Source organism: Chamaea fasciata, unplaced genomic scaffold (assembly GCF_029207755.1).
Source record: "Chamaea fasciata isolate MVZ Bird 193981 ecotype frontalis unplaced genomic scaffold, bChaFas1.0.hap1 SCAF_1, whole genome shotgun sequence".
Classification (NCBI taxonomy): domain Eukaryota; kingdom Metazoa; phylum Chordata; class Aves; order Passeriformes; family Sylviidae; genus Chamaea; species Chamaea fasciata.
The window spans coordinates 96,970,826-96,988,092 of NW_027094086.1; the positions used below are offsets into that span (position 1 = coordinate 96,970,826).

General features: G+C 35.9%; 1 protein-coding gene across 1 annotated transcript in view; it reads right to left on the minus strand.

The window, feature by feature from the left end:
* Positions 1-17,267, minus strand: part of ADCY1 (adenylate cyclase 1) — a 161,003-nt gene that overhangs the window by 17,465 nt on the left and 126,271 nt on the right. The window contains exons 8-12 of the mRNA XM_066190465.1: positions 15,170-15,325; positions 11,534-11,728; positions 10,064-10,161; positions 6,760-6,844; positions 2,270-2,359 (exon numbers count right to left, since the gene is read on the minus strand). Of these exons, the coding sequence (XP_066046562.1) occupies positions 2,270-2,359; positions 6,760-6,844; positions 10,064-10,161; positions 11,534-11,728; positions 15,170-15,325 (624 nt within the window). The remainder of the gene's footprint in view (positions 1-2,269; positions 2,360-6,759; positions 6,845-10,063; positions 10,162-11,533; positions 11,729-15,169; positions 15,326-17,267) is intronic.

Consider the following 17,267-nt stretch of genomic DNA (forward strand, 5'->3'; position numbering starts at 1 on the left):
AATCTAACCTGCTTTTCCTAAAGACAATGTCATGTATATATCTCAGAGCTGTTACCCAAGGAAGAGAGGAATTTCTGGTAAATACCTCAAGCCCCTAGAGCTCCAATTTTAACTGAAGTCCAACCTTCACCCCTTACAAAGGAAAAGGATGAGTTAATATAACTAGGGGAGAATGGGATGGTAGTGTGAAATTGATTTAACAGGCACCATCACATAAGCCCTGCCCTGTACTTAAGCATCTCTTTTGAAGTGCATTATGAGACCTTTTTATTTCATCCTAACCACTGACAATGAAATTTTATAGCATGCTGTAAAGTAACTGACATCCTGAAGGGTAATTAAACAATGTATTTTAGAGGGGGTTGTAGTAAGTTAGAAAGATGAGATACAATAAAAAATGTGAGTTAAACTCAGAATGGGTAACACTATGAAGTGAGATTGAGAGAGTGAAATGAAAAATCCCTTTAATGGGATTTTGTTCGATATCCTTAAAAATGCTTTCATACTAAGTCATCCAAAAACATACACGTGCATGAGGTCTTCATCAGTGATCTGCAATCCATCCAGGAAAACATCATCTGCTGTACAACCAGTAGTGGAACATCAACATGTAGCTCTTCTGACAGATGAGAATTCTAGAGGCATTACTGTGCAGGAACTAATAATTTCTGCTGATTAAACATTTCTCCTTAGGTTACAAGTTTTTTTTGCTCAGGAATGGATTAAGTTATGTTCTAAATTGTAACTGAATGATAACTACCTTTTCGGAGGTCAGAACCTCTGAATTCTAATCTGTCTTCCACTGTTGTTCAGCATTGTATTAGGGCTTACGATGTCTGTTTCTCATTCTCATTCTCTTTAAGTGGCAACAATGGCGCTTGTTTCATTAGGTCAAAGTAAGTGTCAGATCTGTGGAGGCTGATTCACAAAGGTTTTAACTGTCATAACTTTAATCTCAATCCTGAAGTCAGCTACACAGAATTTGCTGAGAAGCTAGCCTGGAATCACTGCAAAGCTCCACGCATTTTGGGCTTATGTCCACATTAGGAACCACATATACATCTGTGTGCTATTAGGGCTGTATGTTACTCACAGATCATCACACAGATGATGTACAGGAATTCCCAGAAATGTCTCAACATCAGCAATGTTTAGTTCCTCTCATGACACTGAGTTCCACAGAAAGGGATCCTCTGCCCAGTCAGTTTATGGGGATAAGCTAGCTATTGTGCTCTCAGGGCAGGTCCAGGGATGAGTGAATACACAAAATACAAAATACGGGGCTTGGCCTCTCAGCACTGAGAATTGCTCATGTCTTCTTAATGGTCAGAACACATTGTCAAATTCCTGCAGAGAGGCATGATTTGAAACATCTGTTTCTCAGCATTTTCAATTGTGTTTCATGTGCTATTTTTGTGTGGATTCTTTCCTTTGAGTACCCTTACACGTTTAATTCATTAGCATTAGCAGCCAAAATGCTAAAATTGAGCGCTAGGAATTTGTCAAGGCAAATTTTGACTGACAAATACTTAAGTGGAAGTTTGAAAACCACTTGAATACAAGTCCACCATGTTGAACTCTTTGTTAATTTACAGTAAAGGAAGCTCAATTTTCAGAAGTACTGAGCACATTCACTTCATACAACAGAAGTTTTTTCAACACTAGATGTGAATGGATCATATAAGCAGCACAGTGTAGACACCTCGTCTCATTGCACAAAACTGTCAATATTTTAAGATCTATCTTTTCTGATTTGCCTGGACTAAAAATATCGCCATTATTCACCAGAAGTCTGTTCTATAAATTGCCACTTATAGAAATAGCAATCTTATTTTGACACAAATACCTTGTCTGTAACAAAATATTAGCCATTGGACTAGTAAGCAAGTTGAACATTTAAAAACAGTTTTCCCACAAAGTATATGACACCAGCAGTTTACATGGTGCTAAGGTTTGACATATAAATTGATATTGGTTTTGAATAGGTATTATCTGTGTAATTTGCTAATAGCTTTGCCATTCCTAATTCAACACACTGTCTCAGGCCAATGAAAGTTCAAATTGCAGCAAAATGGTTTAATTTTGAAGAAGCATGTTCTTTTTTAATTTTGAAGAAGCATGTTCTTTTTTAATTTTGAAGAAGCAAGCACGAATAATAAATCAAGTAGGAATTCATCAGATGAGAATATGGTATGTGTTTAATGCATCCACACCAGCTTGTTCTTGAAACAGAATGACAACTTAAGTGAAACTTGATTCAAATACTCACCACACAGCCTTGAGCCACAGAGTATATTAAGATCACAATAAAAATACACAAAATGGTACGAATTTGTATTGTCAGGCACCCTGGAAAACACTAAGAAAGAAAAATAAGATATAGATAAAATATTTAAAGTATGTTTAAAGTGGGGTTATTGTTATTCAGTAGTCTATGAAGAGAAGTGAATAAGGGACACAGAAATTTCACCTGTACTGCAAATGATGAAGTTGCAGTTATTAACAACACTTGTTAATGTGCAAGTGTATTTTAATGGTAATCACAATTTTTGGGATAATAAGTGTGAAATGACTACTGCTCTACATTATTTCACACTATAATTAAAATTCTTAGAAATTTTATTTGCATGTCATGATGCAAATAATATTCTAGGATGATATTTGATTTTGCTCTAATGGGGAAAATACCCAAAGAAACTTTTGCCTTGTAAATTTTCAGCTCCTTTACCTTGCAAATTTTGATCCAAGAGAATATACTGTGATAGCATAGAATTTTGGAGTGGTATATGTGTCTTCTGTTATAATAGGCAGGTTAAATTCTATGGTAGTTCTAATTATTGTGACTCATAAAAACACTGTATGTGTCAGAAAAAGCAGTAGAGAACAAAAATATCTGATGAAATGCAGTCCTGTGAACATTTTTTTAATTTCCCCTTTTACCCTGATTCCATTTATCACACTATCAAATGTCAAGTTCTTGCTGCAATGAAGCCTGTGACAGAATGTGAGAGAGAAAAGGTAAGTCTGTCAGGCTGTGCTCTTAGGCCCATTCCAGTCATTCTGATCAGCTCGGCTTCCAGGTAAAGCTGCTTTTCTTCCTTTCCCCTTGCACTGAATGTTTAGGGCATCTATTATCTACTGGTTATATCTGTCAGACCACAGGATGTCTAGTGACTTCAAGGGTCAAGAATCAAATCCAAGAAACAAACTTAAAGTGGAGACTATCCTGTATCCTTTAAATGGAGAAAGCTCAGATTTGTAAAGGTTGAATTTTACTTAAGGCCAAATGGAGCAAGCAAACACCTGATTTTTGGATGAAAGTTGACAGTTTTGAAGAAAAGCTTTTCACTTCATTGGTGTCACTGGCCTCAAAAGCATAGCTTCCAGCAGGCAGCAACGTAGACACAGAGAGAGGCTACTGCATCCTTGGCAAAACAGAAATCATTGAAATGGATCCCCTTCCTTTCACCTGTGCAGAGACATTTTCTCTGTATGTACAACCACATTATTAAAAGTTTGAGGTAGTTATAGAAGAATCACCTTCATATGGCCTGTGACATACGAGAATACAGTAATTACAGGGAAAAAACCCAAAGAAAGTATGATCTACAAATATATTCTGGCTTCAGTATGGGTTAAGTCCATGTACAATCAATATAAAATCAATAGTAGATTTGTATTATGGATCTGAGTTAATTTTCTACACCAGTGTAAGTATTAGCATCAATAAAATAGATTGGGACACCTGAGGTAGATCACCTTTAATTAAACTGAGCATATGTAGAACAAATAGCTCAGATTATAGGAATCTGAGACTGAAAAGCTGTATCTCAAGGGAGAAGATACAGCAATGTCCAAATTCCGCTATGGAAAAAGACAGACTATTTCTGCATTTGTTCATCACTATCATACAGTTCTGACTGGAAGGAACCTCAGGGTGTTCAAAAGTACTGTCTACCTTGACCCTCAGAGTCTCAGGGCCATATTTGCAGAGTTGGTACTCCTCCTGTGTCATTGGAGGAGTACCAATGGCATTATTTCTTCTAAGAGCCTGGACTTTGCATTTTCCATTCAGCATAAGATTCCTGTTGGCCCATTCTGTCAACCTATCTAGGACCCTCTCAACAGTCAATCCTGCCAGCTGTTCTCACGAAATTGTAGACATTTGAAAACCTGACATGAATACAATGCCATGTCCTTCTCCAGGCTGTTGAGAAAAATGTCTGACAGGACAGGATTCAGGATAAACTCCTGTAGAATCACACTTATAACTGGTTTCCAGGTAAAGTATAACTATAAACTGCTATGCTCTGAATTTGATTATCCTCATAGTATTTTACCCATCAAACAGTCCACTTAACTAGATCAGAATCCTATATACAAATGGGGTGAAACATGCATGTTTTATACATAAAAATAAAATACAAAATAATTTTGTTAGAAGAAACAATATATATTCCATTAATTCAGTTTGCAACCAGATAAGTTATCTACTGCTTATTAAAGACATAATACACATGCTTTGAAGATAATGCTGGATGGTTAAGAGGGACAAAACAAAATACAGATTCAAAGTTCACATGTCCTGACACATTGCACAATTTTTTTTTGGTCTGTGTTGTACATATATGTTTCAAATGTTGAGATGGTAGGCTATGGGGTTGAAATGGAAAACAAACCTTTAAAAGATAAGGTAGGAGATATGCCTGAATTAAAATTATGACACTAACAAGATTTATACTTCTGACTAAGTCATTCTAAGATTGTATCTTGTCCTGGGTTGAAGTATATTCTATCACCATCTTCATGAACTGTTGAAACCAGGTGAGGCAGTGCTCCCTGCCTCCTCCACTCTGGCTTATCTTCTGTTAATGGGCCCATCAGCACCTTTGCTACACAGCTCACAGATAACCCCCTCCTGGACTACCTCCTGTTAATGGGCCCATCAGGCCTTATCACATGACTCACCATCCCATTGTGAGATGCTCCACCCAGAGGGAAGAACCAAGCATTCCAGCCTGGATATAAGCGGAGACTCTGAACACCAGAGGGGCACTTACCCACTGGATTCCCAGAGGACCTGAGCTACCAGACCTTTCTACAGGATCACTGCTTCAGGAAGACCACCTCATCTGGACTGCTTCCATCACTACGCTCAGGTTGTATTCTGACTCTGTCAGTGGTCTTTTGTATTATTGCATCTATTTTATTTTACTTTCTTTCTTTTTTTTTCCAATTAAATTGTATCTCTGACTTGGAGCCTCTCATTTGTTTTGCCTTCAAACTACTACATATCTGCACTTTTATGATAGCATAGAATTTTGGGCTTCATTTTCTTTGTTTTCTTTTATATGTGGAATTTTATTAACTAAATAAGTAGTGTAAGATCACCAAAATTCTAGGTAACTGGTATAGTAAAATATTATCAGAGGGGATTTATGACTGAGGTATTTAATGCTAAAGCATGGAGAAGCTGAATCACTTGTGCAGTCTGAAAGAGCAAGCAAAGACTGATTAAAATAGCAGAATAATTATTTTACAATTGTATATACAGTATCCACATAATATTAATTTTATTTATTATAAGACAAATTTTTGCCACAAGGTTTTAAATTGTGATATTCTAAGATTTTTTTTATATATATATATATATATATATATATATATATATATATATATATATATATATTTTTTAGTGCTGTGTTTGATCCTGTATAATATTGAATCTCTGGAGAAAGCTGGAATAAATACAATTTTTCTTGACTGACAAAACAGATGGAACACCTCTTATGTTTGCATAAGCCCCCGGAAAAAGGTTTAAAGAGCAGTTACCTCCTACAAACTTTGACCACATTTCTACCATCTATAGAGAAAAGAACAACTGATAAACTATGTCCTAATAATAAAAAAGAGATTATCAAAGTTACTCCCAAATAATATTTGTAAGTTCATGAATAAGGTCCTGGTCAGTACCTGATACTCTGCTAATATATTATTTATGATTCCATGAAAACACATGCTTTTCTTCTGCCAAAGGGCACTTTTTAAAACTAGCAAATCTTATTAACTGTGTAGAGTTTTTTTCCTGGTATTTGTCTGAAAAGACTAAGTTTATATTAATCGAATACAGATTTCTTTCATCACAAAATTAGCCTGTAGATGCTTTATTCTGATCTGGCAGACCTATCTCTCCCCTAAACCAACCAAATGTCCTTCGGCATCATTACTGTTGTGAAAATACAATGCAGGAGAATTAATCATTACTGAAGGTTTTGAAAAGGCCAAGGACTGTGTGTGCAAAACATTGTGTTTTACTATCAAAACAGCTGCTGTTTTGGCAGGAAAAAATTCGAAAACAGAGGGGAAGTTAGCAGGACTTTACACCAGACCAGCTGGAATGAAAGAGAGAACTTGTGTGCTCTGTAGTCAGAAAGGAGTAAAAGTCAGGTTAAAGCAGTTTATTTAAACACAATATTTAGTGGCAGGTGTTCAGAGAAGATTTAGCAAAAAAGAAAGCATAGAATTAATGGCACTGAATGCTACACTGCTGTAACAATTACTCATGTGAAAAGCCTACTTTCAGATGATTGATCTTTGGTTTTGAAGTGTCTAATACATTACTTACCAAGGAATTTTAAAACGTATAGATTTCAGACTCTGTGAACCTGTGAAGCATAAACTGATGGCTTCATATTCCAAAGGACAAACATAGCATGGCTACCAAAACGAAGAATAGTCAGAAAACCTTTAATCACTTACTTGTACTCGTGTGACATGTAGATACATAATACAAGCCACTAGGAAGCATATGCAGAACACCAGGAGAACAAGAACTATGGTACTCCTAGAATCAAAACACAATAGAAGTAATGCAACGCAACTCAGAAATAGATGACAACAAACTGCTATTAGGATTCCTTCTGAAATAGTATTTTAAATAAATGGTGGAGGTTGTCCTCCTCAACCCTACTGTAATACTAACCATCACAGAGCAAATTTAGCAGTGATGTCCACTCCTCTCAAGACTATGAAATTAGTAAATTCCCTTGTAAATGGTCCCCATTCTGACCTCAGAAATGAGATCAAAGCACCTCAAAAAATCAAATCGATGGTCGTCAGGAGAGATGCTTTCTAATTGTAGGCTAGTGCAGAATATTCAGCATGATGACTCTTGTAAGAGGAGTGTGTAACTCAATTGCTTGGCCTTGGCAGCTGTGTTAACAGTTACCAGATGCTTTTTCTGTCTCATTTCTCTTTCTCAAAGATTCAGAAATCAATGGTCATTCAATTCAGACACTTAGCAAGTCAAATAAAATCAGACCAGACTGCCTTCAAATGAAACAGAAAAACTCCCTCCTTTTGAGTCTTCCTCAATGGTTACACCAATCTTAAGTTTCACAAAGGTGCTGAATAATTTTTAAATTCTAAATCTTCCTTCTTCTGATTTATCAAAATAGGCTTGTTCTTAATGAGAAGAGGGGTGCAAACCAAGAACTTTCTTTCTCTGGAAAAACCTCTCTTGGAAAACTGCTGTATGGGTGTGAGCAAACTGACAAAAACTAGTCCATCAGTGTGGATGCATTTAATTTCTGCTCAGGGGCAGCCTGGCCCCTTGCCAATCATGGAATCAGGGCTATATGACAGCAGCATAACATGATCTTCACACCTTCTTTTCTAGCTTGTGAGAACAAACCAGTCAGTTCAGAAGCCATGTGAGCAATGGATTCAGCCATACATGTATCTGTGCCCTTGACAATTACTGGGAAAAAGATTGTTTATACAGGGTTTCTAACAGCAGAAGTGTGCAATTCTCCTGTAGATTTTCTAACTATTTGACCTTGATTTCAAATTCATGTAATAGTCCCTACTGATACAGGAACAGGAAGGATTCTGTGGTGTATCCAGAATGGGAAGGTGACTCTGGGTGCTGTTAGGGTGGATTCTGAATACAAGTATTAAACAAGTCAGGATCTCATGCCTTTAGAGAATTCACTTGTATTCAGGATGGTAGCATGCTAGAAAAGAATGCAGGGGACATGTCTGCAACAATATCTTATAATGCAGCAATAACTGACAACTGACAGTACTGCTGAGTGGGTACAGATGACAGACAGACATTAGGGTTGGCATCTAAAAAGGTCTACACTGCATTTTTAAAAAATAAACACAGATTCAGATATTAAAAGGGTTGATAGTCAGGACTTTTAGTGGTTGCACTGTATATGTGCCTCCATGATTGGACAGTTTAGGGTGACAGGAACACAGCTTTACTTTGACCACCTCCATCTGGGAATATAAAATGTGTCTTTAGTTGAGAAGCTCTTTTTCTCAAATGATGATAAGAATTCTGAGACTGGCAAGCCATCATCTCAATGGCATTGATTTCTGTATATTTATGCAGTAATTGACTTTCCTATGACATTTTCTTGTCTAGATGATTAACCTCCTCCTTGAAATATTGTGCTATATCACTTCTCCCATTAGGGTAACGTATTACAAGCCTTGTCTTGGCTTTTGCATTCTCTTGCCATATCCATAACTACTTCAGCAATCTAAATAGCAGCTTAAAACTCCAAGCTCTGGAAAGAGGGGGAATTTTTCTATACTTCCAAAGTTTTAATTTAGCTCATGTTTGCATCTGTGTCTCAGCAAGGGAAGAGCACAAGAAGAATAGTAATTTGGCTGTATGAAGCCACCACTCAGACACTGGAAGAAAGAACTTAGGAGCATTCAGTGGGTGGCTGTTTTAACTAACCCAGTCCATCTTCATGACTTTCTGCAGTGATATTCTTCTGGAAGTTGTGTGTCTGTCAGATCACTACTTAAACCGAATCTCTGTCCAGCTGTTTTTAAGTGACAATGGTATTTTGAAAGGCTATTCTAAGATTCTTGGATATTGATTCTAGTTTCAACAACATGAATACACTTTGTTTCTCCTTGTTCAAAACTGCTACGTACTGCAGCTGTGCCTTCTTGAAGAAGAAGGTGAAAGACTTCTTCATCATGCTCCAACTAGCAGAGTCATTATTCTGGAAATTATGATGTAAATGATGATTCTTGTCAGTGACTTTGAATTCTTTAGGTGAAAGGTACTATCTTACAAATTAAAATCTGTATTTGAATTGTATTTTAATAACGTGAATAAAGTGTTTTTTCAATCTTTCAACTAGAAATAAAAGAGTATAGAGGTATTATTCTAGCTGGAGATTTGTGAATAGAAAAGACTATAATTTAAATGGAAATTTCAAAAGTATTATCCTGTGGCCAGTTCTATTCCCATTGAAGTCCTTATAGTTAGTAAAAGTGAGTAAAGTTCATTTTTAATGTTTTGATATTCTTATCTGAAAAAAGTTAATTATTAATATTTTTATACCTTACACACAATTATTTTTTAGTTAGTAAGCATTCATATAGAATTGACAAAATCTGAGGTAATCACTAACTAATCACTCAACAATAGGCATAGGACACCTCCCAAACACATAATTTGGTTATGTTTGCTTTAGTGCAGTCAAGGTTGGACTGCAAGATGTGTATGCATAGCCAAAATAGGCGTCCGGCAGTTTATGTGCGGATAGTGTTGATGCCAAAACCTTCAATGAATGCTATAAATGCAGGCCTCAACACAGCTGGATGGGTATTTTCAGTACTTTGTTACAATTAAACTCTGTATGGTTTTATCTATGTTGCTATCAATACTTAATCCAAAGTAGCACAAACACATTTAGAAAAGCCACAGTAATGCCTTTGTTTGTAATGCAAAAATGCTTTAAATAAGTTTAAAACAACAACTGAAAGTTTAAATAAACACTGAAATATATTTTTTTCCTCTAAGTGCATATTACTACAAAAGATAAAAAGAAAAAAAATAGTGAAAAGTGTCTCCTGTGGACAAATGAAAGAGACAACAATTAGACTGAGGGTATACTAACAGAGGATCTCCCGTGTGAGAAGATACCAACCTAGATGCCCATTCCTGTTCCAAACACTTTAATTTTTGACCTGTGCAGGATGTCTGAGGATGTTCCAATTTGAGTTATGAGGGCAAAAGACAGAAACTTACTGTGGTATTATTAGAAGGTAGACAAGGCCAAATAAGGCAGCTAGAATCAGTGAGAGAACTACAGCACTGGTGAAATACTCATCCTGAAGCTGGTGGTACTGTTAAAGAAAGGAATAAATGAAGACAGTAAGTATTTTATACATACCCAGACACCCACACTTGTCCATTCTCAGTAAGAAAGAATTTTATCTTAAAATAAAACAAGCCCCTACTCAGTTACAAACATGATGGCTTAGTTCACATTGAAAAAACAGATGAGGGAAGTCTACACAAGATTTTCCTTGACAGACTTCTCTTTCACCCTAGTCAAAACTGGTTTAGGCTCAGATATAAGTTTATCTTTCTGAGAAAAAAAAATCAGGCACCTTGAACCAGAAGGGGGTGGCCCTCCCTCTATTTACTCATCATGATAAAAGGCCAAACACTTCTTGGTGGTGCTTTCAAGAAGTCTTGTCACCTCAGCTGCTCAGGACAGGACACTAATGAGTGGACTTGGAGGCAGCTGCTAATGAGATACATGGGCTCAGTTTGGAGCAGCTACTGTCCTTAATTTCACTAAACCACAGTATTAACAAGAGGAAGGTTTCCAGGGGTGGAAACAAGAAAGTGTTTTCTCAGAAAGATACAAAGTTCAATATAATTTACACCAGAAACCTTTTTATTTTGAAAGAAAAAGTTACAGCCAAGTAATAAATGACTTTGGAAACTTGAAATCAAAACTTATGTTTAAAACCCAAAAAAATTTGGATCCAACATGCCACACAGACTTCTAACTTGAAACAGTAGCGACATGAAATCTTAGACAATAGTTACTTACGGTGGAAAAATAAATTCTACTGCCAAATTAATTCAAAACCATACCACTTTTGCTTTTTCAAACACATAAACTAAAGGCTGTAAATACAAAAAATTTATATTCACAAAAATAAACCCCTAAAAGGTAGGAACAACTGTTAACTTATATGCATGCTTGTATGTCTGAGTAAATCCCCTGCTTTCAGCACTGCCACCCAGGTGTAACATTGCAACCTTGTCCAGAGATTTAATGTTGTGGGTTTTTTCATATTTTCTAGAATTTCTGGACCAATATTTATTAGGCTACTTGTCCATCTTCTTGTCATTTACACTCCTCCAAAGTAGATGAGTGAGTAGGCAAACACATAGCAATGAGATAGCATTAAACGAGTGACTCAGGCAGTTTGGAGAAGCAAAAGAAAGACCAAAACACAGGATATATAACACGGAGTAGGATTCTGACAAGTAGGACGATATAATTTTTTCTTTTTATCCCCTTCAAGTGTTTCCATAGAAGGTAGAGGTAATGTCACCCTCTAAACTGAGAGACAGTCCAGTGGAGTATTTAAAGATAGTGAGTAGAATTTAAACATTGCATGAAACCCAAACAAAAACCCCAATGCTAGTTGGCTTATGGTCAGTGAAACCAGTAAAAATAATTTTAAACCCCCTTACTTTATTTTCACGCTCAATTTGCTTATACTTCAGGGTAATGAAGTTCAAGTCAGCCATCTCAGACTCAGTTTGCCGGGCCTCTATCAAGCGGCTGATGTATCTGTTCACTCGAGTTCCTGGAGTGTTGTATACAATATTGGTAGAAAAAGAGGAGCGATTCCTGAGTTTTTCAGAGGCTGTCCTTAATGCTCTCCTCTGTAATATGGATGAATAAAGAAGCACAGATTTATAACCACTGAGATTTTTCATTGCTGTTCATATTACTTCAAGCTCACAGAGAGGATGTGGAATTTATTAAACAGAGCAACTACAAAACACAGAGTTCTTATCTCAGTGTGAATGTCACCTTTTAAAAATTCCTTACCTGAAATCCTGATATCATTCAAACCAATGAGAAAACTCCCACTTCATTCCAGGATTTTAATCCAGAAATTCCTCCCACATACAGCCCTGACACTCCTCTGCCACTGAGGAAATAATCAGTTTGTTCCCAGTCAGGGTGACTTTACCTTGCAAAATGGTTTTATTTTGGTTTGTTTTCTTGACAGAAGCATTGAGCTCTGGGCTTCTTGAAGACAAGATATTAAGGTTCTTCATAACACAAGAAGAGTCCTACTGTCTAGTAACAATATATATTTGAAAAAGATACTTTACCTTAAAGTCTTGGACAATGACCAAATTCAAGATTTCAGACAGAGAGTCTGAAATCTCAATGTTGCTATCTTTAACTCACCCAATTGGCTCTCTTGTTAAGACCTCTTGAGTATGCCTCAAGTGCATATGCAGATCCAGATGGAGCCATTCAAAAAATTGGCAGAACTAAACTCTGCCTAACCGGCTCCTCCAAGGCCGAGATAGCACAGCTACAAGATGATTACTCATAGTCCTTTCCAGTGGAAAAGATTTATCACAGAGCATATCTGAAAGGGATTTTAGGCAAGACGTCTCACTTTTCACAGAGAGCACTCAGGAGACAGTGAGCAGCATTTCAGCCACACTGGCGGTAACCTTCAGTTGAGGGCACTTTAATCTAAACCATAATGCCTAGATCTGTTCTATGACTGGACAGGGGTGAAGCCTACTTCCCAGAAGAGTTTTGATAACAAAGTTTAGTCAAGTTCTACAATTTCTGTAAAGTTAAAGGAATATTTTTTTTATCTAGCATCTGCAGAGTTCAAGACAGTTCAAAACATTATGAAATAACAAGTCTACTCAGGATATAATAAGTAGAATCTGTCAGAAAGATGTTAAAGAAGAAAACTAAATTTCTATCTTCAGAACACTCAGTCCTAAATAGCCCACTCTAAAGACTATACAACAACAAATCCTTTTAATCCAGATGGTAAAAAAGATGGTGATCACTATCTAAGTAATCTTGCAGAAATGGCACTTTCCTTTTTCATTTCACAAGAAATTCTTAGGAGTACCTCATCAGTGAACAAATTGTAAATTACAGCACTTCATTAGCTCACATAGCTTATATGTATATTATTTCTAAATCCTTATGAATAAGGAGAAGTGTTATCTGCTGACCAATACCCTAGTTTTCTGTTTGCTAAGAAAAATGGACCCTAGCAATGCTAAAGTAACTTTTCAAGCCTTGCTTTGCTGGCTTTTTATGTAGAGAGGAGGTTACATAAGCAGTAAACAATTACAAGGTAACATTTTTCTTGAAGCTATCAGATCCAATTACCTGGTAAATTGTCTTTGGTATAAGAGCTAATTGTTTCAACATGAAAACTAATTTTAGAGATATACATTGATTAGAGATCCTAAATTGCCAGCCAAACAACTATTTTCAGTGTTTCTAAACAGAGAGAAATTTGTTTTCTTCAAGAAACATATGTATCAGTAATTTGTAGGGAAATTGAATACTTTTAGGTATATTGTCGGAAATTAACAATTTTGCTCTCAATTAACTATAATTAGTTAGCATATGTATTGCATTAGTTGCAGAAAAAAGTACATCTTCAAAGATTTTTTACAATTGAAATTTAAGCCTATAGTATAACAACAGGGGGGAAGAAAACAGTATTTAAATAAATACTTCTTTGAATTAAAACCTGAAATGAGGGTAGATGAATATGGGTGTTATTCTGATATATGGAATAAATGATATTATCTAGTCTGCCATTTTGAAACAGGGTTAAAGTTTCTATTCTTAATCAAAATAGTTGTTTCTTACATATAAATATTTTCTCTAGATCTCTTATTTGTGTCTCAGTTATTATTTTGAACAGTAAACTTACATCATGTCTTACATATGATCAAGATCCAGCGTTTATGTTTCTCAGAAATGTACTGGCTTCAAAGCCTTTAAACACCCCCTTGTTTTACTTTATTTACATGATTTGAGGACCAAAAACTGTGAAGAAACCCTGCATTTTAACACAGTGTATTTATATTAGTATTATAATACAAATAATTCATATAATACAAACCCATGATGTGTTATATAAAAGTTACAAAAGCTCAGAACAACTGTTTCCATAACTGATAGCACTGTAGAATTTAACTGCCAATGTTCTGGCACAAAAAAAAAAAAAATCATCAGATCACTAACAAATGGAGATTTTCTGTGTATATTACCATATTTCCACATAAATATACACATGACACAATGTAAAGCATTGCATATGCTTCAAAGGATGTGTGAGTTATTTTTAAAAAATACTCAAAGATAACACTAAATCCCAATTGGAAAACCTTTTACATGGCCAATTTCAAAATAAAATCTGGAGTTTCTGAAAGTCTTCACTGAATCTGTGTTTTAAAGGAACTAATTTACTTTTTCCCCCTTTTCCTGCAGAAGAAACACAAGCACATATAAAACCCAAAATATGAAAGCTCAAATGCTTTCTGAAAGTAAGATCTAGACTGATTCTTCAATAAATGAAAAAAAAAAAAAAAGAAAAAAAAGGAAAAAAAAAAGGTGAAGCAATCAGTCAAGCTGAATTACTGATTCCAATGCTTGCATGCCACCACTCAGTGGTGGAGTGACTTGTGTAATAGTGCCACCTGCTGTCAAAGAAAATGGAATGAGCAGCTCTCATGGTTTTTATCCACAAATTTACAGGTAGATTCATATTTAAAAAAGAAGCAAACCAGGCTACTAGTATGTAAAGCAATTTTGACTTATGGAATTACTAGGCATCCAAGAAAGGGGAATTTATATTTGTGTTAGGGACTTCTACATTTAGGATTTGTATTATGGACAAAGAGGGGTTTTGGCTAATCAGTTGCCTTTCATATTTCAGAGAACCATCTAGAGAAACAAAATTATTCTGTTGGTTTGCATTTGTCCCCATCAGCTTCAGACTGGGATGGAGAAAAGATGCAGAAGAATGTATGTTTAAAAGAATGGAAACAGCCTCAGAAATTCCAATTCTGGTGAAAAAAGCCCTTAATAGAAGCCACATAGGACACCTATGCTGGCTTTTCCAAGAGCAGCTCCAAACTTGAGGCCTTTTATAATTAAATTTTGTCTTTACTGTGGGAATTAGATTGTTACAGCTCCAGCAGGAACACCATAAACTTCTTTATAGGTAACATCATCCCCTATGTTCTAAAAGATGGTCTGCCTGATGCAGTCCTGGAATTGATGCCCAAAGAGTGCACTTGGCCCACATGGACTACCTTATCATCATCCTCACACGTCATGACATTGGAGAAAGGGATCTCTGCTTTGAACATCTTGCGACAGTGCATGAGCTGAACAAGTAGATAGCAGACTGTCTTGAACTTCATTCTTTTTGCAGGCTTAATGTCTGAGAGAATCAGTCCAGGAAATATCTGTTGGTCAGAAAAATAATATTTATAACCTAGACATTGCATTCCCATGTAGACATACACACTTGCAGGCATTTGCACCCCTTTATGGTCAGAACAAAACAATATTCTAGGCAAGAAGCAATGCTTTTTGATAAACATCTCCAATTGCAAATGAAGATTACTTAATTTTTCTTCAATATGAGATGTAAAGAATCTATTGAACAGACTTTATGTAAACACATACTTAACATTTTGGGAACTGTTATTTTCTTAAAAATAAGAGCTATAAAAAAGTGCAATAATGACAAACTCATAAAAGAGGTGATATTTGTATTTTTTTAATATTAAAATAATTTTTCTGATAATACAGGAAAAATAAGGAGGCAATTAGCATTTTTATTAATTGATGTTAAAAAATATAATTTCAGTCTTCTTCTTTCCTTCTTTTGTTACTTCATCCATAGGTAAGTTCATTAAAATCTGAAGAGGAAAACTTTTGCTTTAAAGACAGATACAAATATGCCTTAAAAGCAGAGTGTGAAGCATTGATGTTATAATTCACATCTTATTTGTACAAAGCAAGAAGTGTTATACCACAGAGAAATACTCTCGAAGGGTTAAGTATAATCTATTCCTTTTACCATGGAGCTCCCAGTTCAGCAAGGACAAATATTTCCTTGGTTAACTCTTAAACATGTATTAAAATACTGCTGACTTCAGTAAAGCCCTAGCACATGCTCAGATGCTTTATCAGATCAGGATATTATACCCTCAATATTTATACCAACTTATTCGTGCTTCTGGTGTGTGGAAAGTGTTAATGAGAAACATGGTAAGACTCCATGCCTCCTCAGCATAGGAATTCAAGCTTGTAAAATTTATTTCTTCTGGATCAACAAAATAAAGAAGCACAGAGGATATGGTCTGTAGTTTTCCTAGGTACAAAAGACAGAGAAAATCACTCTCCAAAAACTTTAGTCAAATGTTTTAAAGTCCACAAATTGCAATGAGAATTTGCTGTGCATTATTCACAGCAAATTTACATGATTTACTAGGGCTGTTTACATCATCACTTCAATGATCAAAGAATGAAGAAATAACTGAAAGTATTTGTTTAATGCATGTTTTCTTGGACAACTAAATTTAGATGGACAGGGTAAATGATACTGATTATATTCTGAATGGCATCTCAGATATTAGCTTATTAAGTTTAACACATAGAGCCACACACTTGCATTTTCTGGAAAATCAAGGTTATACATTATTGAACTTGCAATACCTTGTTTAGTCAGTTACACTCTTGCTATGTGTCTTGGGTTATGTAACCAAAAAGATGTTTATTCTATTCCATCTGTTGAAACCAGTTGGGGAGGTGTTTTCTTTATCTCTTGTAACTCCAGGAGAGGAGGGAGGGGGCGGGTGCCTTCTGGTAGTGGGCCAGCTATTAAAACCAGGTGGAATATTGTTCCTTATCTCTTCCACGACATGTCCACCCTCCGGGGGATATCTTCTGTTAATGGGCCATTAAGGCTCACCAATGACATGACACATTACATCATCCCATTGTGAGATGCTCCACCCAGTGGGTGAGCCAAACTGTTCTTACCTAGATAAAAACGGAGATGTAGGAATTTCAGGCACTTTGGTTTTCCACTGGATTCCCAAAGGAAGACCAGACCCATATTCCCATTACTGGACCCTTTTCTACAGGACCATCTCTACTCCAACAGAACCACATCTGCCACTCCAGGAGGGCTTACTGAGGACTGTTTCCAACACCATGACCAACAGGGTGTCAGATTGTATTTCTGACTCTGTCAGGGTTTCTAGGATTTTTGTTTGTTTTGTTTGCTTTTTTTTTGTACTACTACATTTGTATTCTTAATATTTCTAGTGAAGATCTGTTATTACTATTCCCAAATCTTTGTCTGAAAAGCCTTTAATTGTAAAATTATAATAATTT